The sequence below is a fragment of the Canis lupus genome, chromosome 32, assembly GCF_011100685.1.
Source record: "Canis lupus familiaris isolate Mischka breed German Shepherd chromosome 32, alternate assembly UU_Cfam_GSD_1.0, whole genome shotgun sequence".
In the NCBI taxonomy this organism is placed as follows: domain Eukaryota; kingdom Metazoa; phylum Chordata; class Mammalia; order Carnivora; family Canidae; genus Canis; species Canis lupus.
In genome coordinates this window covers 35,474,935-35,497,352 of record NC_049253.1, presented here as the reverse complement: position 1 = coordinate 35,497,352, position 22,418 = coordinate 35,474,935, and the positions used below count along the sequence as shown (strand labels likewise).

The 22,418-nt window shown below is 40.9% G+C and overlaps 1 protein-coding gene across 1 annotated transcript; it reads left to right on the top strand.

Annotated features, from left to right (window-relative positions):
* The first annotated feature begins 2,553 nt into the window (after positions 1-2,553).
* On the top strand, positions 2,554-22,418 carry FGF5 (fibroblast growth factor 5). Its single transcript, NM_001048129.1, is given in 3 exon segments — positions 2,554-2,933; positions 10,755-10,858; positions 22,030-22,418. Coding segments are annotated over 3 exon segments (813 nt in total). The 5' UTR covers positions 2,554-2,572; the 3' UTR covers positions 22,378-22,418.

Below are 22,418 nucleotides of genomic sequence, written 5' to 3'. Positions count from 1 at the left end.
TTTAACTCTCCTTACAGATTTTAAAAGTTTAGTGGGCCCCACCCTGCTGGCTTGCGCACACCAGGAGGATTCTGTTCCAAGCACGCACTACTCACCACCCTCCAACCCCGCCTCTGCCCCAGTATCCAAGAGAGTTGAAAAGGAACCTAGGGTCTGGGTTCCAATTCAATCCCTGCCGGCGAGAGCTGGTCACTTCTCTTGTCTTAGCGAACACAGGGCATTTCCTAAAATCTTGCCCTCGGATCCCAGAGGAAGTCTGAGTGCACCTCGCCAGCCTCCAGGATGAGGTGGACTAAAGCCCAGGCTGATATTGTGGCCTTCCTAGGTCATCTCTAGACAAAAGTATGGTCCTCTACTGGACTCTTGCAGCTGAAGAGAGGGACACAAAAAACGGTTGTTTCAATGGGGGTGTGACTTGAAAAGCTGAAGACAAGAGGCCAAATCTCAGCCTCCAGAAGCTTAGCCAAGTGGTCTTCAGCTTCCCAGGTTTGGGGAAGAGGCTGAGGCTGGAAGTACTTCTGCTCTTTCAGCGGACTCCTGAGGGAGAAGAGGAAGAGAAATAAACAACCGGATTTGTTTGGAAAATCTTTGCCCCCTGAGGCATGGGATAGACTGTGTGACAGGAAAGGGAACTTATTAATGGCATCCAGTAGCACCTACCTATGGGCCTTTAACTCTGACAGCTTTGTCACAGAACCAAGGGCATCACCTGCAGAAGGCACAGTGCCCAGGTCAGCATCCCACAATCATTCACTCAGGAAAGAGACTTCAGGCAAGTATACTGCTCTGAGGGACTGCTGTCTGTTCTCAAATATCCACTTTCAGGATTGCCTTGTAAGGCTCTGCTTGCCCGCACTAGCTAAAGCCAGAAGTCTAGAGTAGAAAGAGAAGGGGTGTTCAGTCCAGGACAGCATCTTACATAGTGTAATAGGGGCATGTGCCCAAGCTATGCACGTCGTGTGTGATATGACCTTTCTTCCCCACAGTGGCTTCACTGGACCGTACAGGTGATTTTCTGTTTTACAGCTGCTTTGATGTTAGATATTGTAGTCATGGAATATTTCCAATCCTGGAAAACCTAAATGCCTCTTATAAGCTTTTCATTAGTGAGATAGGAACCCTTAAATGGGAATCCAATAATGGATAAAGCTACATCTTAGCATCAACTTCAGCTTATGTGAATCGACCTTATAGGTCACTGTTACAGTCTTTTCATTAAAATGACCAATGAATAATGTATCAGAGTGCAGTTTAAAGCTCCAAATATGTTTGCAGACAAACATTCCAAGAATGCAAGTCAGGTATATTTCTCAGATAATTGACAGTAGAGGCACTGCACACGCGGAAATTCTCGGGTTCTCAGGTTTCCTGAAACCCGGCGCGCGCATCATTAATCATTCATTGGGGTCGGTCCTTCAGTCAACTGCAGCTCAGAGTCAGCCCGAGCGAGCCCTTGGCTAATCCTTCCTGCCAAGGGGATCCTGGGGGGACAGAGGACAACCGGGCGGTCACCCCGTGTGCTGGTGCCCAGACCGGCCTCTCCTGCCCGGCTCCCGAGCGCGCCGAGAGCGGACCGAGAGCTTCCCGTAAGGAAAAGCAAATTCGGCAAAACGTTGAGCACGACCCGGCGTTTCCAGTAGGAAAGTAGCTCGAATCGTGGCCTAGAGACTCAAAGTGGCTCCCCCACTGCCGAATAAACCCGTGCCTTAGCTGCTGAATAAAGCAGAGACCAGCAGCCACAGCAGCCTCCTCCTGCCGCGCGCACTAAAGGCTTCCCAAGTTGGACTGCGAGTCCCGGGGGCGGGGCGGGGGGGGGGTCCCCGCTGCAAGCACTCTGAAGTGCTGGGAGTCTCCCGGCCCGACTTGTTCCCGAGGGGTTCCCGGGGAGGGCTTGTGCAGGCGCTGTCTGCTCGGCGACGGGAGGGGACCTGGACCTTGGGTGCTGGGTGGGCGGAGTGCGTTGCTGGGACGCGGGTGGGCGAGGTGGGCGAGGACGCGAGCTCCCTTCCCCGTTTGGACCCCCCCCCCCCACCCCGGCCCGGCCCGGCCCGGCCCGGCCCGTTGCGGGTGCTGCTGCCCGGGGATTCGTACGCTCGAGCGGAGCCGAGCGCCGCGCAGCCTTGGCCCCAGCGGGAGGGGCGCGGGGCGGCGCGGGAGGGCGGCCGGGGTGCGTGGCCGGGTCTGCGCGTGCCCGGCGTCGGGGTGCAGCTCGCGCCCTCCCCGCTTCCCCTCCCACTCGCCGTCTCCCATCCCCTCCCGCCTGCACACCCCCGCCCCCGGGGCCGCCGGGCTCCCTCCCGGCCCCGGCCGGAGAGTACACAAAGCGGCGGGTGAGGGGAAGCTTCGCAGGCGTGCACGGAGCGGTGAGGTCACCGGCGGTATAAATATCCCAGGACCCGCGCTGCGCCCCGTTCGAGTGGCCTCCCCGCTCGCTCCCCCTCCCTCTCCTCCCCGAGGCTATGTCCACCCGGGGCGGCGAGGGGGGCAGCGCCAGAGGCACGCAGCCGCGCGGGGGCTGCCGAGCCCAGAACCGGCCCTACAAGATGCGCTTAGAGCCCCCGCGGCTGGAAGAATGAGCTTGTCCCTCCTCCTCCTCCTCTTCCTCAGCCACCTGATCCTCAGCGCCTGGGCTCACGGGGAGAAGCACCTCGCCCCCAAAGGGCAACCCGGACCCGCTGCCACCGGCCGGAACCCGGGCGGCGCGGGCGGCAGCAGCACCAGCGGGGGCACGACGTCTTCCTCTTCTTCCTCCGTCTCCTCCGCCCCCGGGGCTTCGCCGGGCATCCGAGGAAGCGGCTCGGAGCAGGGCAGCTTCCAGTGGAGCCCCTCGGGGCGCCGGACCGGCAGCCTCTACTGCAGAGTGGGCATCGGTTTCCATCTGCAGATCTACCCGGATGGCAAAGTCAATGGCTCCCACGAAGCCAATATGTTAAGTAAGTTGCTCGCGCTCCCGGCAGAGCGCGTCCTAAGCGGACGGCGGGGGACCCGGGAGGGACCGCGGTTGTTTTGCACCCTGGCCGCCCTGGCCGCCCTGGCCCTGGGACCCCGCCGGCCCTCGAAACCGCCGCGCGGGGGGGGGGTGGGGGTGGGGGGCTGCGTCTCCCCATCGCGGGTAAGAGGAAAGGCGATTCCCGGCGTGTGCGCTGCCAGGGGCTGGAGCGCGACACGGGCACCTTGTCTCCAGGTTCCCGGGGTCCCCACGAGGGGCCTCCAGCCTGTGTCTGGAGCAAAGAAACAAAAATCTGCCTCTTTGGTTTCTGTTCATCTCCTGCTTCTGTTTACTGAGACTAGCATTTTCTCTTGAGGCATCAAAGTGCATCCCTTTTCCTTGTCCATAACTGAACAGTTTTTTTTTTTTTAGAAGAATCAAGTCTCACATGCTGCCCCCCACAAAGGCCACCAGAAACCCCAAAGTAATATATATTATACATATATTTATCCGTGTTTATGTCTATTGCATATACATATTTGCACATTGTATACATAGAGAACATGTATGTATATTCGAGGGGAGACCAGACATCCCCTGCGTAGAGGAAGGCAGTGATCTGGAAAACCCGACACGTTTGGGGAAGGATACGGGATGGACATTCGGGTGACTGATTTCCGAGTTGGGTTCAGCAACGTTTAGTATGTTGAGACCATGGCAACACCTACCTCGTTAGGAAGCGGCCAGCCTTTGGTCCCCAAGGACAATCAAGGAAAAGTTCTTTATTTTGGAAGGAACTCAGAGGAGGTTCAGTTCCCTCCAGGTGTATTGTGTACTTTTTTTTTTTTTTTTTTTATGCTAAGCTTTAAATGTTCTTTCGGAGCTTTCTCTTTAGCTCTCTCTCTTCTCCCCTCTGCCCACGGCCTCTTTCCCTCCGCCCCATCTGCCTAGTCTTCCCGGCCTATCACGCCGCCCTGATTGCTCTCACTGCCTCTAGGCAGCTGATGGGGAGACGATCTGGGGGCGCGCGCGGCCCTGGGGCGACCTTGGGGGCTTTCCCTCGGTAGGGCCGGGGCCGGGCCGCTCATGCAGCAGGGGTTGATCCAGCAGACAGACCTCCGGCCGGGCCTGCCAGGTGTCCCGGAAGAGCGCGAAGGTGGCGGGGAGGTTGCGCGGCGGCGTTGGGTCACCTGGCCGTCGTGTGTCAGCCTGGTAGCCCCAGGTGTACTTGACTTGCTTCGCTTCAAACCGGCCCCACGGGCCACCGAGCGTTCGCTGCCCCACGCTGGGGAGGAGCGCGGGCGCCACAGCGGGGCTGGAGGCGCGCGCGTCCTGGGGCGGGGGGCGGCGGGCGGCGGGCGGGCCCCTCCGGGGGTGCAGGAGGCCCGCGGTCCGCGCCGCCCCTGCCTCCCTGCCTAGTCCGGGCCCTCGAGCCGGGCCGCTTGCCGGCCGCCTGCGCGGGTTCGGGCGGCCTGGAGCCCCATCGGGGACCCCCTGCGAGTCCCGGGGCCTCCCGCGCCGCCCGGAGGAGCCTCTCTCCAGGTTTCAAGGTTCATGTCACTCTTTTCAAACAGCTCGCCGTCTTTGGGGTTGAAGGGCAAAGTCTGGTAGGGTGAAGGGGAGTTTGCTGAGATTTCAGGCGCAGCGAGGCACATGCACTTCAGTGTTTCCATTGGCCTTTCTCATCCCCCCCCCACCACCTCTTTACTCCATCAGACACCAGAGCTCATTCCCCACTTCTTCTTCTTTCCACCTTTCTTTTACAGGAGAACTGTTTCTGTGCTGTTCTTGTAGTTTATCCAGGTAATCAGCACCAGCACTAGATAAGTTCTGTGTTCCCAAGGGAGGACCCAAAGTTAGATGCAAAAGCTGCAGGTTGGATCTCTGGGTAAGGGCGGGGGTGGGGTGGGGTGGGGTGGGGTGGGGAGGATAAAGGAATGTATCTAGGGTGGGTTTAGGTATACTGGGGATCTCGGAACACCAGACTCATTCCCAAGATATTCACCTTCTCCTCTTGGAAAAGGCAAAGATTTTTGCAGCTTAGGCCTTGCCATAGAGGGAAGTTATAGAAAAGCATAGGAAGGAAAATGAGAACAGATCAACAAAGAGTACATTCAGCTAAAGGAGGCATTGACCAATATCTGCTATTTCCAAGGTATACTTTATTTTAAAATCCACTTCGAAAGATACCTAAAAAAGAATAGGGATGTTTACTAAACAGCATCTAAGTAAAACCTCCTTAACCGTCCCCAGTTCATTCCAGTTTAGAATAGCCTTTCAGAGTTTGGTTTGTATCTTTCATATGGCTTGCCATCATTCACTCATTCATTCATGCATCCATAACAGGCTACCTGCATCATCATCAAGCTTGACATTTTGATTACTTTTGAGAGTTGGAGGATTTTTTAGTTTGTTTTGCCTTCCATAGATTTTTCTCACAGAGGAAACCATAGCTTAAGTATTTAAATTATGGTGATTTTCTGCTTTGTGATGTCTGGAGTGTCCAATACTACTAACTACGATTTCATTACCATGGATGGATAAAGAATTTATGAAATATGTCATGTTTAGTGGGAAAGCATGTAATTTGGAAATTTAAAATAAGTTTCTGCCCTAAATAGCTGTGAAAGAGAAACAGAAGCCTGCTAATTATTGGGTGGTCATATAACTCTTTGAAAGCAGCACTTGACAGTTTCCCAACACATACATAAACTAAGGCATTGGTCATGGGCTGTTGGTTAGAGGACAGAAGGAAACATTTGCTGTTTAAGTCTCACAAGAGATGCTGAAAGCTGGGACCAAAGAGGACCATAGAGGATACACCAAAAGTTTTACCTTATCATCTCATTTTACTTTCTATGAGTTAGCAGTAATAGAAAACTTACATCTCTTTGGGCTCAGGATGCTACTTCAGAAAAGAATAAAAACTTTGCATCAAACTGTCTTCTAACAGGTTCTTTTAAACTCAGTAATTTTCTGTAATGTTTGTCAGAAGATAAACACACACTCATATGTTTCAGAACTATCATTTGACATTAAAATTTCTGCAAACTGTGAATATTTTCTAAGTTTCGCCATCAGAAGCACACCCTGGTCATAGATTTCGAAACACAATTTATTTAGTTAAGGCATACCACTCAATGTGTTCTTCGCTTCTCTTATACAGTAGTTATCCCAAGTTTTGGAGACAGAAAAGATAGTCAAGCTCATTGCAGATACACTCGTATTATGAAAAAATACTACTGAAAGATGAAGAAAAATGGACAAGATGGATAATAAAATCCAATTATTAAATTGAAACAAAGATTTTAATTTATATGCTTTCATGTTTAGTTTCAGAGCTTCTGTTGACTTACGTGGGGCCACTGATGAATAGGAAGTCAAGTAATTATCAGTTCAGGGAACAGAAGTTGAAGCTATGGCTACACAAGTCAAAGTGTTCACATAAAATATGAAAATTCTGACATATATTCTGACTAAACTGAACCCTCAATTTTACCAATTTTTATTTTTATTTATTTATTTTTAAGATTTTATTTATTTATTCATGAGAGACACAGATAGAGAGGCAGAGACACAGGCAGAGGGAGAAGCAGGCTCCATGCAGGGAGCCCGACGCGGGACTCGATCCTGGGTCTCCAGGATCAGGCCCTGGGCTGAAGGCAGTGCTAAACCGCTGAGCCACCCAGGGATCCCAATTTTACCAAGTTTTAAAAATCAAAATTCACTATCAATGTTGATGTCATGTAAATTCAACCTTTGTATAGTCCCCCATGCCTAGCTAAACCAGAATCTGTAACTGAATAGAAAACATCAAATGGAAGATTTCTGTTACTAATTTAATCACTGAAAACTGCTAAACTGGATATTTCAAGACTCAGATTTGATAAAGATGCAGCATATCTGTTGCTGTGTGAATGCTAGTAGAGAAATTTCAGTTTTAAATTATTTTTCTTTGAGGATTTTCAGATGAGCTGATGAGAGTTTCTGATTACCTGTTATCATGTTATTCACTGAAAAAAGGGGGACACCTATATAATTTTATCGACCATCATTAATAGATTCTTGTATTAAAAAATATGGAAAGGACTAAGGTAAACACCTAGATATATATTTTCTTACTGAAAAAAACTTACTTTGTAATGCATGCCTATGCTTGTAAGTAGGTGGATTAAACAACCTGTGTATAAATTCTTGCCTCCTTCAATCTGGAAGTCAACCCCCAAATTCTACCAAGAGAAAATAGCTCTTTCTGTTAAGTGCTGGTTTTTTCTTTTGATCCTCTTACAGGTTAACACCCTAGGAGAGATAACACATTGTCACTAGCACTGTAATAGGAAACAATTACACTGATCCTCTCCCCATGCCCCATCCCCCAAGCGAGAGAGGGCCAAAGCTGCATAGGGTGTCCTGAAAGACAAAAGAGAGGTAGTGAGAAGGTCAAAGAAAACAATCCAGTTTAGCAAATATTCATTGACTATCTGTCTGATCTGTGAGATACACTTTGGCCTTCCACAATTTTGCTTAGGAATACCATCTTGGCATCCATAATGTGAATTGTGAATTCTCATAAGGTTTATTATTACTGATTCTAATGAGAGTCAGGAAATTATTGAAATTAAGAAAAATTTAGTTTTACAGAAATGTTTTCTGGGATTTATGTATTTGTGATTTAATGCATGTGGATATAAGATACTGTATAGAATTCTTTAGTGAGTTACTGAGATTTGGCATGGTAAAATCAATAATTGCATGATGTCTTGGAGGTGCAGTCAGGAGGTTGAATTGTAGGGCTTGTAGAATCTGCTCCAACATTCTAGTAAAAAAGACACTGTGAAATTACCGTTGAAATTACTTTGGAAATTACGATCTTAATACCGTTCTCAATATTACATCATAATTACATGATTTAGAAGATCATAGCAAAATTGCCTATGTAAAAAATAATTATTTCATCTGATCTCATCTTTATCTTTCCTGCATCCCTCATGATTTTAAATAGAATAATATATGTAAAAGCATGTTTTTAAGTTTTCACTTAAATATAATTTTTATTTCATTTTTTTAAGGATTTAATTTATTTGTTCATGAGGGACAGAGAGAGAGAGAGAGAGAGAGGCAGAGACACAGGCAGAGGGAGAAGCAGGCTCCATGCAGGGAGCCGGATGCGGGACTCGATCCCGGGTCTCCAGGACCACACCCCGGGCCGAAGGCGGTGCTAAACCACTGAACCACCCAGGGATCCCCTAATTTTTCAAAATTATAAAATCCAAAAAAAATTATAAAATCCATTAATTCCCAGGCAATATATCATTTTTATGCTGGAACTTGCAAGAAAAGAAACCAAGCAGTGTATAATAAAATAATAACACTTTCCATGTATGATTTCTTCTTCATATAATTTGTTATGATGCAAATTTTACATAGCATATACACACAGAATGTATATACAGTGTGCTAGCAAACAAGTGACTCAAAATGTGTTTTTTAAAAATAGAATATGTTACTTGTCAGAAGCTATAGTTTACATGGGCAAAGTGGTGCTCCCATTGAACAAATATTTATATTTGTAAGGGACTTTGTCTTGACCTCTCAAATGTTAACCTGTAAAAAGATATATTTAATAAGAATTTTATCTTTTATGCTACCGTGTATTTTTTCACTTACACGTCTGTACAGGTTTGCGTTTGCCAAACCAAGTAATTTTCCAAAGAATGGAATAAAAACTCTCTAGCAATGTAGAATCATGAGTAAGTTGGGGGAAAACATACAACCAACTTTTCTTTTCTACCAATTCCATATTGTCCCTTTTGTGTTTCTCTTATTCCACACATAGACAATTTCTCATATTTCTGTGTCTCGTTTTTTAACACGTTTACACAGCATTCATAATCACGTCCCCCATCTTCCAAATATCTAAAATCATTAATGCTGTTTTAATATCATACTGTAATTGTGATAGAAATATAACTTTGTATCATGTTCTATTTATGCTTTATTAATAACATGATCACAGCATCGTGATATACACATCGTTTATTGTATCTAACTTTACAAAGCATTCTGTATGCTTTGTCACTATTTGATTAAATGATAATGCTTCTAAATCCTTGGGTATGCATCACACACCCAAATAATTTGTACATCCAAATATATTGAAAAGAGCATTTTGAAAACATTTTGAGGAAATGTTTCTTTCAGAGTTTCTTCTTAAAAGCAAGAGTAGTTCCTTTCTAATAGTTTTTTGGGATTTTTTGTTTTATTTTCAAGAAACATACACTAAGAAAGTGGTAGTGGCAGTTTCCTTGAAATGTGTTTTATCTAGTCTGGACTAAATAACTTTTAACAAAGACAATAGTTCTTCAGCTACCCCTTCCCCCCATGAACTTCCTGACAAAGTGTTTAAGAAATCAGGTTGAATAAGCAGCAGTATTTGCTATGATTATAGGTACTAGCTCACATTGTACAAAAAAGTGCTTAATAAAAATATTCATATATAAGTATTTATATATATCATATACATGTATATCCACAGAACTACTTTTTTGTTAACTGAATAATTTTATATGTACTTCAAATACTGCAGGGTGAGGTTACTATTTTTAAAAATTCTGGTAAATTTCTCTATTCAACAGAATACTGTTGAGATATCCTAATTAGTATATATATTCAGAATATTGTATATTGAAAGGTTGAGATTTACTTCCCTTCTTCCATCCTTTCTTCTTTCCTTCCTTTCTTCCTAAGATAAGTCTCTTTATAGCTTTAGTAAAGTACATTATTTTGTTCTCTTCCCCCCCCACATACCTCATGAACTATGGTGTGTGATTCTCCTGACACAGTTGATGGACTTTCAAATTATTATAGGAGACAGAGGATATTGATTTGATATTGCTAACTATGAAATACTAAATATAAGCAATAATGTAATGAAATACCTCATTATTTTTTTTTTTTTTGCCAGGAAAGCCATTTAAAATGCAAGATGTCTCAAAGCATAATGCGTTAAATGCTCATTGAGCCAATAATCCAAAATTATTTATAATGCTTTCAACATCTTTTTATGTGTAATCTTTAAATGAACTACTCATTGAATGATTGAATATGGTGTATATTGATTTGTACTTGTGTAGGTATTATAATTTGGAAAGAGGGATTTATTTCATGTAAATAAATAAAGAATTTGTCTCTGGCTTTCAATGGTTTATATTAGTCTTGGGTCAGACTTTATGAGCTTTAATATTAAAAGCAGTATATTATCTCGATGATAGAAAACAATGGATGAGAATTATTTTGAAAAGTATTTAAAGAAATTCTTTTAGATTCCTTTACAACTTGAAAAAATTCTATGGTTAAATATTGTTGGGACACCTGGGTGGCTCAGTGGTTGAGCATCTGCCTTCAGCTCAGGTCGTGATCCCAGGATCCTGGGATCGAGTCCCGCATCAAGCTCCCTGCAGGGAGCCTGCTTCTCCCTCTGCCTATATTTCTGCCTCTCTCTCAGTATCTCTCATGAATAAATACATAAAATCTTTTTAAAAATTGTTTACTAAAAGTGACTTATCACTTGTAACAAAAAAGGATTACTAATGAATCAGAACTAAATTTTTGAATTTTAAAATTTGTTATTTTAAGGGAACACTTGTGTTCTAGGTTGTTTTTTTTTAACATTAATGAAGGTCATGAAAAATAAGGATGTTAAATACTATGGGTTTTTTTTTTTTAAATCACAGCTATAAAGAATGAAAAGAATCTATGTAGAAATTGAATTCACCATGATTTATAGAGGAGTCTGTGTTTTATTTTGGGATTTCTGTCATCCTAGGTATTTTGGAAATATTTGCTGTGTCTCAGGGGATTGTAGGAATACGAGGAGTTTTCAGCAACAAATTTTTAGCGATGTCAAAAAAAGGAAAACTCCATGCAAGTGTAAGTAGAACCACTTTCTATTTGTTAAAGGTGTTATGGAGATTTTACATTTGTAGAATGGAATGAAATGATTTTCCACATTGTTAGATGAACAATTGGCTCAGAGGACTTAATGATTTCTTGGGTTTTTAAAAAGTATGTGTACACTTAACCAAATTAATTATACATGTTTTTATAAGTAATCATATTCATATTTCATTTACTTGAAAAAATAAGAGTCCACAAAAAACTTAAGAATAAATGATTTTGAAAATAGCACTCTCAAAGTGATCGCCATTATTTATTTCTTAAAATTGGTCCAACTGAGGGAAATATGAGAATACTAATAACACTACATAACAATTAAAATGTGCATTTTTCTCGTGATTGTGCATACTTAGTAGATCAGGTTCTTGTTCAATTTTACAAGCGATTCATGATTTCAAAAATTAGGTGTAAGTAATATATTTTCACAACAATAAGTATGGAGAGAAACCAATAATGAGAAGATTTTGATCTTTCTTAGGGAAATTCAATTTATCCATTTGAAGACTCATTTTGTATTTTTGTTGCATCAAAAACGATACTTCTTAAAATTATGAAGACAATTTTGCACTCAAAAATTTCTTCAAGCTATTTTACATTTTTAAATCAATTTACAAACTACAGATTTCTATTTTTGTCTGAACATGCTCATTAGTTGAGAAGCATTAAAACATTTGAAAGATAATAAACTATGTCAGATTAGTTTTGCTACTCACAGATATGACTTACAGATTTGATTTAGTACATATGCCCAGCACTTAAAAAGTGATGTATGCTTTTTCTGTAGTGTACTAAGATTTGTCACATTACATCATTTTTTCAAGCAATTATTATTTAACTCTTATTCTCTTTGATTTTTACTAAATGAATTGGAGAAATAATCACTTTTCTGGTTTTTGAAGTATATAGGAACTTTTAATTAAGAGTGTAATCAGTTGAAACTTACTATTTATGATTTTTACTTACAGATCTTTAAAAAAATTCATTGAGAATTTCACTTGCTTCAGTGTGTAGGAATTTCAGTTTTCCTTTTTCTAGCATTCAATTTCCCTTTTTCTAAAGGTGACTTGTTAATATCTCATGGAGGGGGTAGCAGAATTCAAGCTATTTCTATAATTATATGAGGACTAAATTAGATAAAACTTTAAAACTTTTAAAACAGTATTTGGTACATTGTAAGCGCTCAATATATACTATCTATTATTTGGTAATCTAAATATAATAGATACTAAAATCTCAGTTGATTGAGATAAATGAAGAACCGTTGCTAACCTCTTTAATCACCAATCAAAAGAATTATAAAAAGATTTACCTGCTTTATCTTCTGAGGTGGTTATTGTAATTCAGCAAACTATAATATTGTTTTCATAAGGTAATCACTCCTCATTTATTTATTTTAAGGGGCAAAGTTCTGCATCACTGCGCAAAAGTAGGACATGCCATTTTATTAAAAAAATTTGATTTAAAAAAATCAGCATGCAAAATAGAAGACAATGATCAAGCACATCTAAACACAATCGCTTTTCCACAGCCTACTTTAAGGTTGTAGAAAATTGAAACACTTTCAGAACCTAAGCATCATCATAAAGTGCAGTGCACTGTAAAGAAACTCTTTTATTGGTTTGTTTAGGGTGAGTACCTTAACTTTTAAATTGTTCTGATTTATGCTCTAGTACATGCAAAAAATAGACTAAACTTGAGCCATCTTAAGGATAATTGCCACACTACTCAAAGTATTACAAATGGATGCCAATTAGAAAGGTCACACCGAGAGGTGAGGATACATGATTCCCCTGTCAAATGCAAGTAACAAATTTTCAGAAATTTGACCCAAATGTTTAAGGATGGCTGGCTGAAATAATGCAGATAATGAAAAAACAGCATCTGTTATTCTTTCTCATCTTGGCAGGCTAAAGTTATTTCATGGAATAATGACTTTTAAACAGTACAAAGCAAGTCTTGCTCTTGTCACTCACTGAAGCTCTTTGATATAAAAGTCATTCTAATGACTTTGAGCTGAATTGTAGATAAAAAATAAAGCCCTACAATTATGTGGATTCTTTTTAAATCAATTGTCCAAGCCCACTTTCTCCTATCTGAGCTTTTATTATCACTTTTTCTTTAGATGGAAACCTAATTAAATTATGAAGTGATTTATTTTTAATAAAGTTTAATTTAGAAATAGTATTAATCCTAGCAATTATCAGTTTTATGCCCAGATGGTTTCTTTCTTGTTTTCTTCTAGTTAAACACATTGAAAAATTGTTCTTGTAACTTTAGATATAATTATTTGATTTAGTTTTGATCTTCACTAAATTGCATTGTCACTTAAAAGGCTGAAAACCTTTATATTCTTATGATTAAATGTGTAATCCATGAGCTGCTTTAAATTAATAAATTAATATGTGCAGAGGCATTTAAAGGGTACTTTATAATCATTTTGCTGTATATACAAGCATATATATATATATATATACAAATCATGTTGTACATCTGAAGCTTACACAGTGTTAATATGCCAACTGTATCTTAACAAAACTGGAAACATTTGAAATTAATAGAGTTTATTTATAAAGGTAAATAGGGTTTTATTTATAAAAGTAATTATGAACCAGAATTCTGGGGAAAGTAATTCCCACAGTATATTGAAGAATATTAATGGATAATTGTAGATTTTCAACTCGGTTTTTATAGTAATGATTAGAATGCTAAAAATTAGTTGCTAGGCACAGACAATGTATTTGCACAGTTCTTTAAAAGCTCTTTTACTCACATTATCTCATTACATGATTAGGTGAGGAAAGAGTCTTAGATATGTTAACTCATTTCCCAAGTTAACACAGTTAACAAGTGACTGAACCAGAACCATCCTTTTAAATTTCTCTTTCTCTGTAAATGCTATAATGCTTTTTAGGGAAAAGCTAGTTGAAAGAAGACACTAAGTTTTGTTTGGAACCAGGTACATTGTTTTCTAGGAATTAATAATCACATAGTTTAATAATATTTTCATACTACATGTTAAAGAATAAATATTGGGGTATGTCCTTACAGTATTTTTCTTGTGCTGTGGACCCCCTTACCCAAGCTCTGTTGGGACTCTTTTTTTCCCATTTATTTCTGTGTCTCTGGTATTTGACTTTAAAGTCTAGAGAAGCAGAGGGATTGTTTGCCACAGAACTTTTCACAGACTTTTACACGTTGGTCATTCAATATGATGATACGTTGCATAGGGAACACCTTTCAAGATGAACTTTCAAAGCAGAAGAGAGCTCTGTTTTGTTCACTGAGATTTTTCATTTAGAAAACGCTTCATTATTCGCAGACGCAAAGATGGTGGATAGAAATAAGAGCCCAGAATGATTACACTTAGGCAACATTCGTGCTGATTTCTTTCTGTAATTCAGTAAGAGAAATTGTATTAGAACTTCATCTCTGTGTGTGCTTCTTCCGGCACTCATTCAGCCTACAGAATCTAGCAACCCACATGCAGCTCTCCTTACAGTCTTTACCAATATCCTCCAAATATACAGGGCAGCCAGATTCCTACCGAACAGGTTTTTTCAGCATTCTTTATGAGGAAGAAGGTGTCTGGTCTTCTCAAGATGTACTGGGAATCAATGAGAGTGGGAGTAGATGCCTCCCTGATTGCTGTGAGGGTTCGTCAGAGCCTTCTCTGTGACCTACACTCTCCTTCTCAATTTTCTGGGCTGAGGTACTTGTGGAAATGAGCTTACTTCTCTTTGTCACTGTCTCTCTGCCTGCTTGTCTGTTCCTGTTCCTTCCTCACCCTGTTCCTGCTCTCTCCTCAGGTTTGTTTTATCTATCAAAATCCCCCTAGAAAGCCTTTCTGGATTTATCTGAGGTAGGTTCAGATGTAGGAGTGAGAGACCTTGAGTGTAGTGGTTATGAACACAGATTGCGTCAATCTAGTTAAATTAAACCTAGTCATTTTACTTAATCTTTCTCTTCCTTGGTTTTATCAACTATAAAAAGAAGGAAAACTAAAGGAGCAATCTATTGTGATAGTTGAGCGGTTTATTTATTTATTTATTTATTTATTTATTTATTTATTTTTAAAGATTTATTTATTTATTTATGATAGACATAGAGAGAGAGAGAGAGAGAGAGAGAGAGAGAGAGAGAGAGAGGCAGAGACACTGGAGGAGGGAGAAGCAGGCTCCATGCAGGAGCCTGACGTGGGACTCGATTCTAGGTCTCCAGGATCAGGCCCTGGGCTGCAGGCGGCGCTAAACCTCTGCGCCATCGGGGCTGCCCAGTTGAGTGGTTTAAATGAGATAATACATATAAAACACTCAGCATAGTGCCTGGAAAGTATTCAGCATTTCATTTTAAAAAGATCTTCCTTAATTTGCTCTCAGGCAGCTGTATAATGATCCAGTCTCCTCTCTCAGAACAAGACTTTGTGATTTGGGGGTTGGACAGCTGTGACCCCTCAGATATTTAGACCAGCCCCAAATCCTTTTTTATCATTGACCTTTTTTTGTGTAGGTCCAAATTTTTTGTGCCTACGAAGTCCCTTATCTCCAGAGTTTTCCTTTTTTTCAAGGAGCCTAATTTGAAAGCAAAATTCCCAGGCGCAAGCTCTTAAAGAGGCAAAGATTTCTTCAATCATAATCTCATAATTCTTTTAAAGCCCTGGTGCATTTTGTTTTTCCCTAAAGAAAATGTAAATCCTGAACAAGATGGTTATAATGCATTTTTCAGCCTTTTTTAACAAAGTATGCATGATAGCTCATTGCCTATTGGGAAAAAACATTCTAGCTTATTTTAAAGGTCCAGAGAGAAGCATGTGGTGGAATTATTTTTGTTTCTCAGGGTTTTAGGGGATCATGTTTGGAAGGAAAGCTAATTGCAGAGTTTACGAAACAGGCATGGAATGTGTGCTTGATCAGCCCTAAGCAAGGACTAGAACGTCTTCCTTTCCTGGTTTCAGAGGGTGCCAGCTGGCTTGCCCAGAATGGGAGTCTGGACTGGACTTCCTGCGCTGGGGGCAGTGTGAGGAAGAGTATGCAGCCTTAATAGCTAGGCATGTTTACTGAAAGGGGAAATGGAGACTTGAGCAATATTTACCATCATTCTAAAAAAATAACGTATTAAGCACTACACTCTCCCAGTCGAGCCCAGGAGTTCTATAAAGGCATTTGAGTAGAAATTCTACCTGCCCTCTAAGGGCTTTCAATTTACATAGTAAAACCAAATGTCCAGCAATGTAGGCTAAAAAAACGGGCTCAGGGCCCTGCCTTTACAGTAAATGTCAGTTTTCCCTTAATTTCACAGTATGTTAATCTAGCTAGAGAGCCTGTTTTATTGAGGAAATCTGGATGTGATGCATTGACTTGTAGCTTCAGAGATCCATTTTAGCCCAACATGAGGGATGGTGTTCTTGTTCTTCATTGGTTTGGGGGAATGGTATTGTTCTTCATCAGTATTTTAACATGGATCAACTTTAAGACAAGTCTAGGAGATGCCCTTGGGTTTGTGTGGTGTTAAAGAGCTGGAACCTAGGAAACTGGGAAATTGGAGCTTTAGGTCACAGGTGCCCAACCTGGCACTTGGTAAACATCGGGCTTTCGTGGATCGTTTTCTTTACTTGTCTGCCTTGGAGAATTAGATAATAGTGCCTTGCTCGTCATGAGATTATTGTGAGAGTGAAATAAGAGATGTAAAATCCCTGGCCTATAGGAGCCCCCAGTAGCTCAGTTTTTTGAGTTAAGAAGAACATCAGAGAGAAAACTCTTAGCTTGCCCGCATCAGATCACACAGGATGCTGGTTAATGAGGCAATTCCAAGGACTCCGCCTTTGATTTACTAAGACACAATCTCTGGAGGTAGGGCCTGGGGAATCTGCATTTTGCACTGGCTCCTGGAGTACTTTTAAGTCAATTCATAAAGTTTGGAGGGTGAGAAATCCTGTGGTTCGTATTCTTCGTTACATTACCTCAGGTCGGTTTATTATTAAATCCAGCTTGCATATTCCCTTGGTCACTCAGGATGAAGAATCGAGACATAGAATGGACAGATGTCCAGTGCCAAACAGGAAGTAGGCTCTGCCCTGAAGATAGCATAGTATGGCTGCAACCCCTAGAAGGAGCCTATGCAATCAAGAGTAAAAGGCACCCCTTTGGGCGCATGCTGCCCTGCATTGGGGTATTCTGTGTGGAAGCTGTTGGAGCAGGGTCTGCCTTTTAGCTTTTAATCACCACCAAAGGAGGATGTTTTTGTTTGGGGGAACATCCACCACAATGATACAAAGCAGCCTAGGATACAGGCACCTTGGAGGGGCAGCCCCATATGTGGGAGTCGGGATGGGATGGAAGAAGCACTGAAAGGAGGCAGGTGTGCGTGCAGTAAGGGAACTTTGCTTAAAGTACAGTTTGGTTTATAATTGTTTTTTTTTTTATTACAGTTTATTTTAATTATTTAATAATATCACAGCCCACAATAACATTTTAATTATTTGTATTTGGTTAATTATTTCTTCATAAGGTTTTTCAAAAAAGGGAGGCAAATCAAAGAAAACAAAGTGAAATGAAGAATGGAAATTGATTTTAATTTTTTTATTTATCCCACAAACTCCAAGCATTGTACCGGTGTTGGTCCAGATTCCCTCCTATCCCCATACCCCTTGCATATACTACCTATCTACTTCTGTTGTTGCACCAAGTGAGAATTGCTGCTTGCTTGCATAGCCTAACTCATTCACTGCAAGATCCTCAATCATCACACAACAGGATATTTACTAAGGAACAAAACTATGTTAAGAGGTTTTAGAAAGCTTCTAAAAAATAATGTTTCAGAAAGAATTTTCTGTTTGCCTTACTTGAACCTCAGATTTCAATTAAGCAGAATTAGTCCTTTCTAAAATATCCCAGTTAATCAAAGTTTCTTTGAACTGAATTTGACCTTTCTTCTAAACATCCATTGTGAGTTCTCACTGTGTGAAGAGATGAGTACAATCAAGGCACAGTGTCCTTCTAATCCAAAATTTCTTGTTTTCCTTAATTGCATTCTTTTCCCTCCTCTGAAGAATTAGGCTCTCCAAGCAAAAATAGTTTTAAGTTTTATTTATTTGGTCCATGAGGACTATATTAAATTACATCAGGACTATGTGAAATTACCTAAAAGTTAGCTGATATTTCATTTTAATTTTGCAATTATTATTTGTTGAATGTAACTTGTTTTTACACTTGCAAGATCAAGGAGAAATTAAGAGAAAAACATATAATTTAACTCAACAAAGAACATGGACAGCGCCATGTCTGTATTGTTTCTCATTGTAAAAGTGGCAACTAGCACAGTGCCTGACATGGGATACATAATCAATAAGCAGCTGTCATTAGACTTGTAAACTACGAATTTGAAACAAAGGTATGGTTTCTTTAAGAACATTTTAGTGTTTGGTCTCATAGTGGCCAATGGTGCTAGCAGGAAGAGGTGATGGGGGTTCTGAATTCAGTAGCTTATTTGAAATTTCATTCACCTCTCTACTTCACACCTTAACAACAGAAAAAGTCTTCATGGCAACCTCACTTTTTCTAGAAAAATAACGTAGTTCTATTATTTAAAAATATGTATTTTGCCAAAGCACTTCTTACAATTCACAGATTTATTTTTTTATTTTTTAAGATTTTATTTATTTATTTGAGAGAGAGAGGAGAGAAAGAGCATGAGCAGGGTGGGGAGTGCCAGAGGAAGTGGGAGAAGCAGACTCCCTGCTGAGCAGGGATCCTGACTTTGGGCTCTATCTCAGGACTCTGGGATCATGACCTGAGCAGAGGGCAGACGCTAAGTCAACTAAGCCATCCAGATGCCCCAATTCACAGGAGATTTAAAAAATTAAAAGTAGCTTGGAAAATGTATTATCCAAAACTGAGTAATGGTAAATGTATATATATTTAAATAACTGTATATTTAAGACCTATATTGCTTACTGACTCTCTGCTACAAAAATGGTTCATGCATGATATTAGGGACAGAAATTCATTGCTTAGAGTCACCATCTTGTCTGAACAAGGGCAGGAATAGTGACAGAAGCAGTCAATCCCTCAAGAAGAAACTAGATCTCCTGATGAAAAAATTCATTGAAATGTTTGTTTCAAATAGTTCTGTTCCATCACAGCTGGGCAAATTTTTCAGACAAAACATTAATTTAGAAGTCAATTAAGAAAGCCAAAATAGTCTGACTGCCTTTACTCCTATTCTAATGAAGGAGCTGGAAAGGCTGCGGGGCTGCCAGTAATGCACGGGTCCTCAGGTTCTGGACATCTCTGCCCCCAGTAACAGGTAACCCTTGAAAAATCTAGAGCTAAAATCTATTTCCTTTTTTTTTTTTTAAGATTTTATTTATTTATTCATGAGAGACACACAGAGAGAGGCAGAGACACAGGCAGAGGGAGAAGTAGGCTCCCCACAGGGAGCCCGATGTGGGACTCGATTGCAGGACCCCTGGTATCAGGCCCTGACCTGAAGGCAGACGCTCAAACACTGAGCCACCCAGGCGTCCCTAGAGCCTGAATCTTAAGAAAGAACTTAAGAACACAAATCTTAAGGAGGAAAAGAGTAAGGTTTTAAATGGAATAATTTTAGGAGGTGGAGTTGGTGGACTTTCACCCATATGAAGACTCTAAGATAGAATTGCTATAGGTTTACATTGCCATGGTGAGTGTGTGTCAGTAAAGAAATAGTTAAATAATGCAGTATACTTAAAAAAAAAACCTGTCAAAACTGAATAAAGAAATCACTGCTATCCTTTTTTCAGGAAAATGGATTTTTGCAAAACAAGAGTAGAGGTCAGGTCAAGGTATAACGTATTATATATCTTTAAAAATATTTTTCAAGTACATTTGAGGAAAAAAAATATGAGGCAGGGTAAATATACCTGCTACTCTCTGATGAAACCTCCTATACCTTTTCTAAAATGCTTATTGTTTTATGTAGCAGAAAACATTACAGATGACTATAGGTTTTATTTTAAAATAAAACTTCAGTATTATTGAATGAAGTGGGAGAGCATTTAAGTCCTTTTAAAACCTAAGCAACCATAAAAACATCTACATTTGACAGGAAGTCTTTTCAATAAAAAATAGGAATAGTAAATGTATACTCTACTATAATGACGTCAGCACAGCACCCTTGGCCTAGCCATAGGCTGGTAGGGTATGCTAGGAAGAGAGGGATGCCATGGTGGTGGCTCTTTAAAACATCCGCTTCCAGCTGCTAGAGATCAAATCCAGCAAATCACCAGTACGCTTGTGGAAGTTCTAGATATATATAACTCCATAGCCTTCAAGTAAAGAGCTTTATTGATTGAACTATACTTGAATGTAAATAAATTGGGTAAACTGTCATATATAATGTAAACGTGCTGTTGGAAGCCCTTGAAATTGGTTGTCTACCAGTATTGTCAGTACTTTGCACAAGTCAAAAAATTAATGTGACCATCAACAGTAGATTTACATAGACTGCCTTCCAGCATTCTGACTTTCAGATGACAGCGTTGTGCGGAGAAAAGATTGGCTTAATTAGAAAAACCAAGATAAAAAAAGAAATCTTAATTCCAGTACAGTACCTTTTGGTCTGATATGAAAAGGATATCATCTATATATTTAGTGTTTTTCTCTGTAGACATCAACATATTTGGTATTCACAAACCCGGGAATTCTAGGCAATGGTGCTCCTTGAAATTGTGAAACATGGTGGTCTGGCCTAGGATAGGAATTCTCTTTCTTTGGGAGTTTTGGCCTCTTTTGCATTTGATGAAAGCTACCCATATTTTCCTTAGAAAAATATTTTGGTACTCACAGGAGCCCTATGGATAAGGATGTGGTTAAGGAGCCTAAAGCTAAGACCTTGATTGGCAGAATCGTAGGTCTGATTCCGTGCTCATATTCTTCCTCCATACATTTTCCTTTAATTCCTCAACAAAATTGTCTGTTAAAAATTTAATTAGAAATTTCGAAGTAACTTAAAAACAGTAACAGAATTCAAATATATTAAAAGTTCCTCTTGTTTTTATGTACATTGATGTTATTTCACTAAGTACACAGTAAACAGAAAATCATCAGCATTGCAAGCACGGTAAACTACGGATTTTCAGAGCCCTTCCTGGCCCACGTGGTCAGCCCTACTTCTTCTTCCTCCCACCACACATCCTATATGGAAGTCAACACCTGTAGCAGGGTCGTGCTGACCTGTGGACACACTGTTCCTGCTCTGAGAACACTTTCTTATGTCACCTGCCTTGCTAGTATCTTGTTGTACTTGAAAACGTAGCTCAGATGTCACCTTTTCTAGAGAGATTTCCCTACCCTCTGCCTGGTCACTTCCATCCTCTTAGATTCCCTTCCTCTATGCTACCTCAAGGGCAGACATTGCGTGTGTGTGTGTGTGTGTGTGTGTGTGTGTCTGCAGAGGGAGAGAGAGAGAGAGAGAGAGATCTGGATGAGGTATTGCTAGTGACTCCAAAAGTAAATTTTTTCTTCTTGGCATCAATATTCTCTCCTGTATCACTGTGTGAAGATGTATTTTTTCCTAAAGAACTCTAACACATGCAATATTAATAGGGCCATATGCTACCCCTCTCTCAGCACCATGAATCACACTGCTAACACTGAAAAATGTATTCTTGTTTCAAAGGAATAATATGACCCCATTTCTCCGAACATGAATTCCTGTTTTACGAGGCAATTGTTCCTTAGTAATTCAGTTCTATTTATTTTCTCGATGGCTTAAGAGGGGGGAAAAAATCTTAAAATATTAAAAGTCAATTTTTTTTTTTTACTGCCAATCTCAAAGTAATTTAGAACCATAACAGAATTTCAATATAACACAGTTCCTGTTATCATTTTTATATAATTATTGATACTATTTCACTAAGTACATAGTAAACCGAAATCGGCATTACCAGGATGAATAAAGTAGGAGGACAGAAATGCACACGGTATTTTAAAGCAACCTTTTGAAAGAAGCAAACGTCTTTGCAAAAGAGAACAGGGAGGCGGTGGGGGGAGGCCTGGGAGGAAGGCTTTGGTGAACAGTTTTTGGGTTTCCTTTTACCGCAGAAGACCTCATTTTATTAGATGCTGAAATATTGGTACGACCTCAGCTTCTTCTTCTCTCCCCCCCAGGCCAAGTTTACAGATGACTGCAAGTTCAGGGAGCGATTTCAAGAAAACAGCTATAACACCTACGCCTCCGCAATACACCGAAGTGAGCCCGCGGGCCGGGAGTGGTACGTGGCGCTCAACAAGCGGGGCAAGGCTAAGCGGGGCTGCAGCCCGAGGGTCAAACCCCAGCACGTCTCCACCCACTTCCTGCCAAGGTTCAAGCAGCTGGAGCACCCAGAACTTTCTTTCACAGTTACTGTCCCTGAGAAGAAGAAGCCACCCAGCCACGTCAAGCCAAAGGTTCCCCTGTCTGCTCCTCGGAAAAGTCCCAACACAGTGAAATACAGACTCAAGTTTCGCTTTGGGTGAGACTCCGCGTGGCCTGGTGAGAAACCATGCCTTGCCCTCGG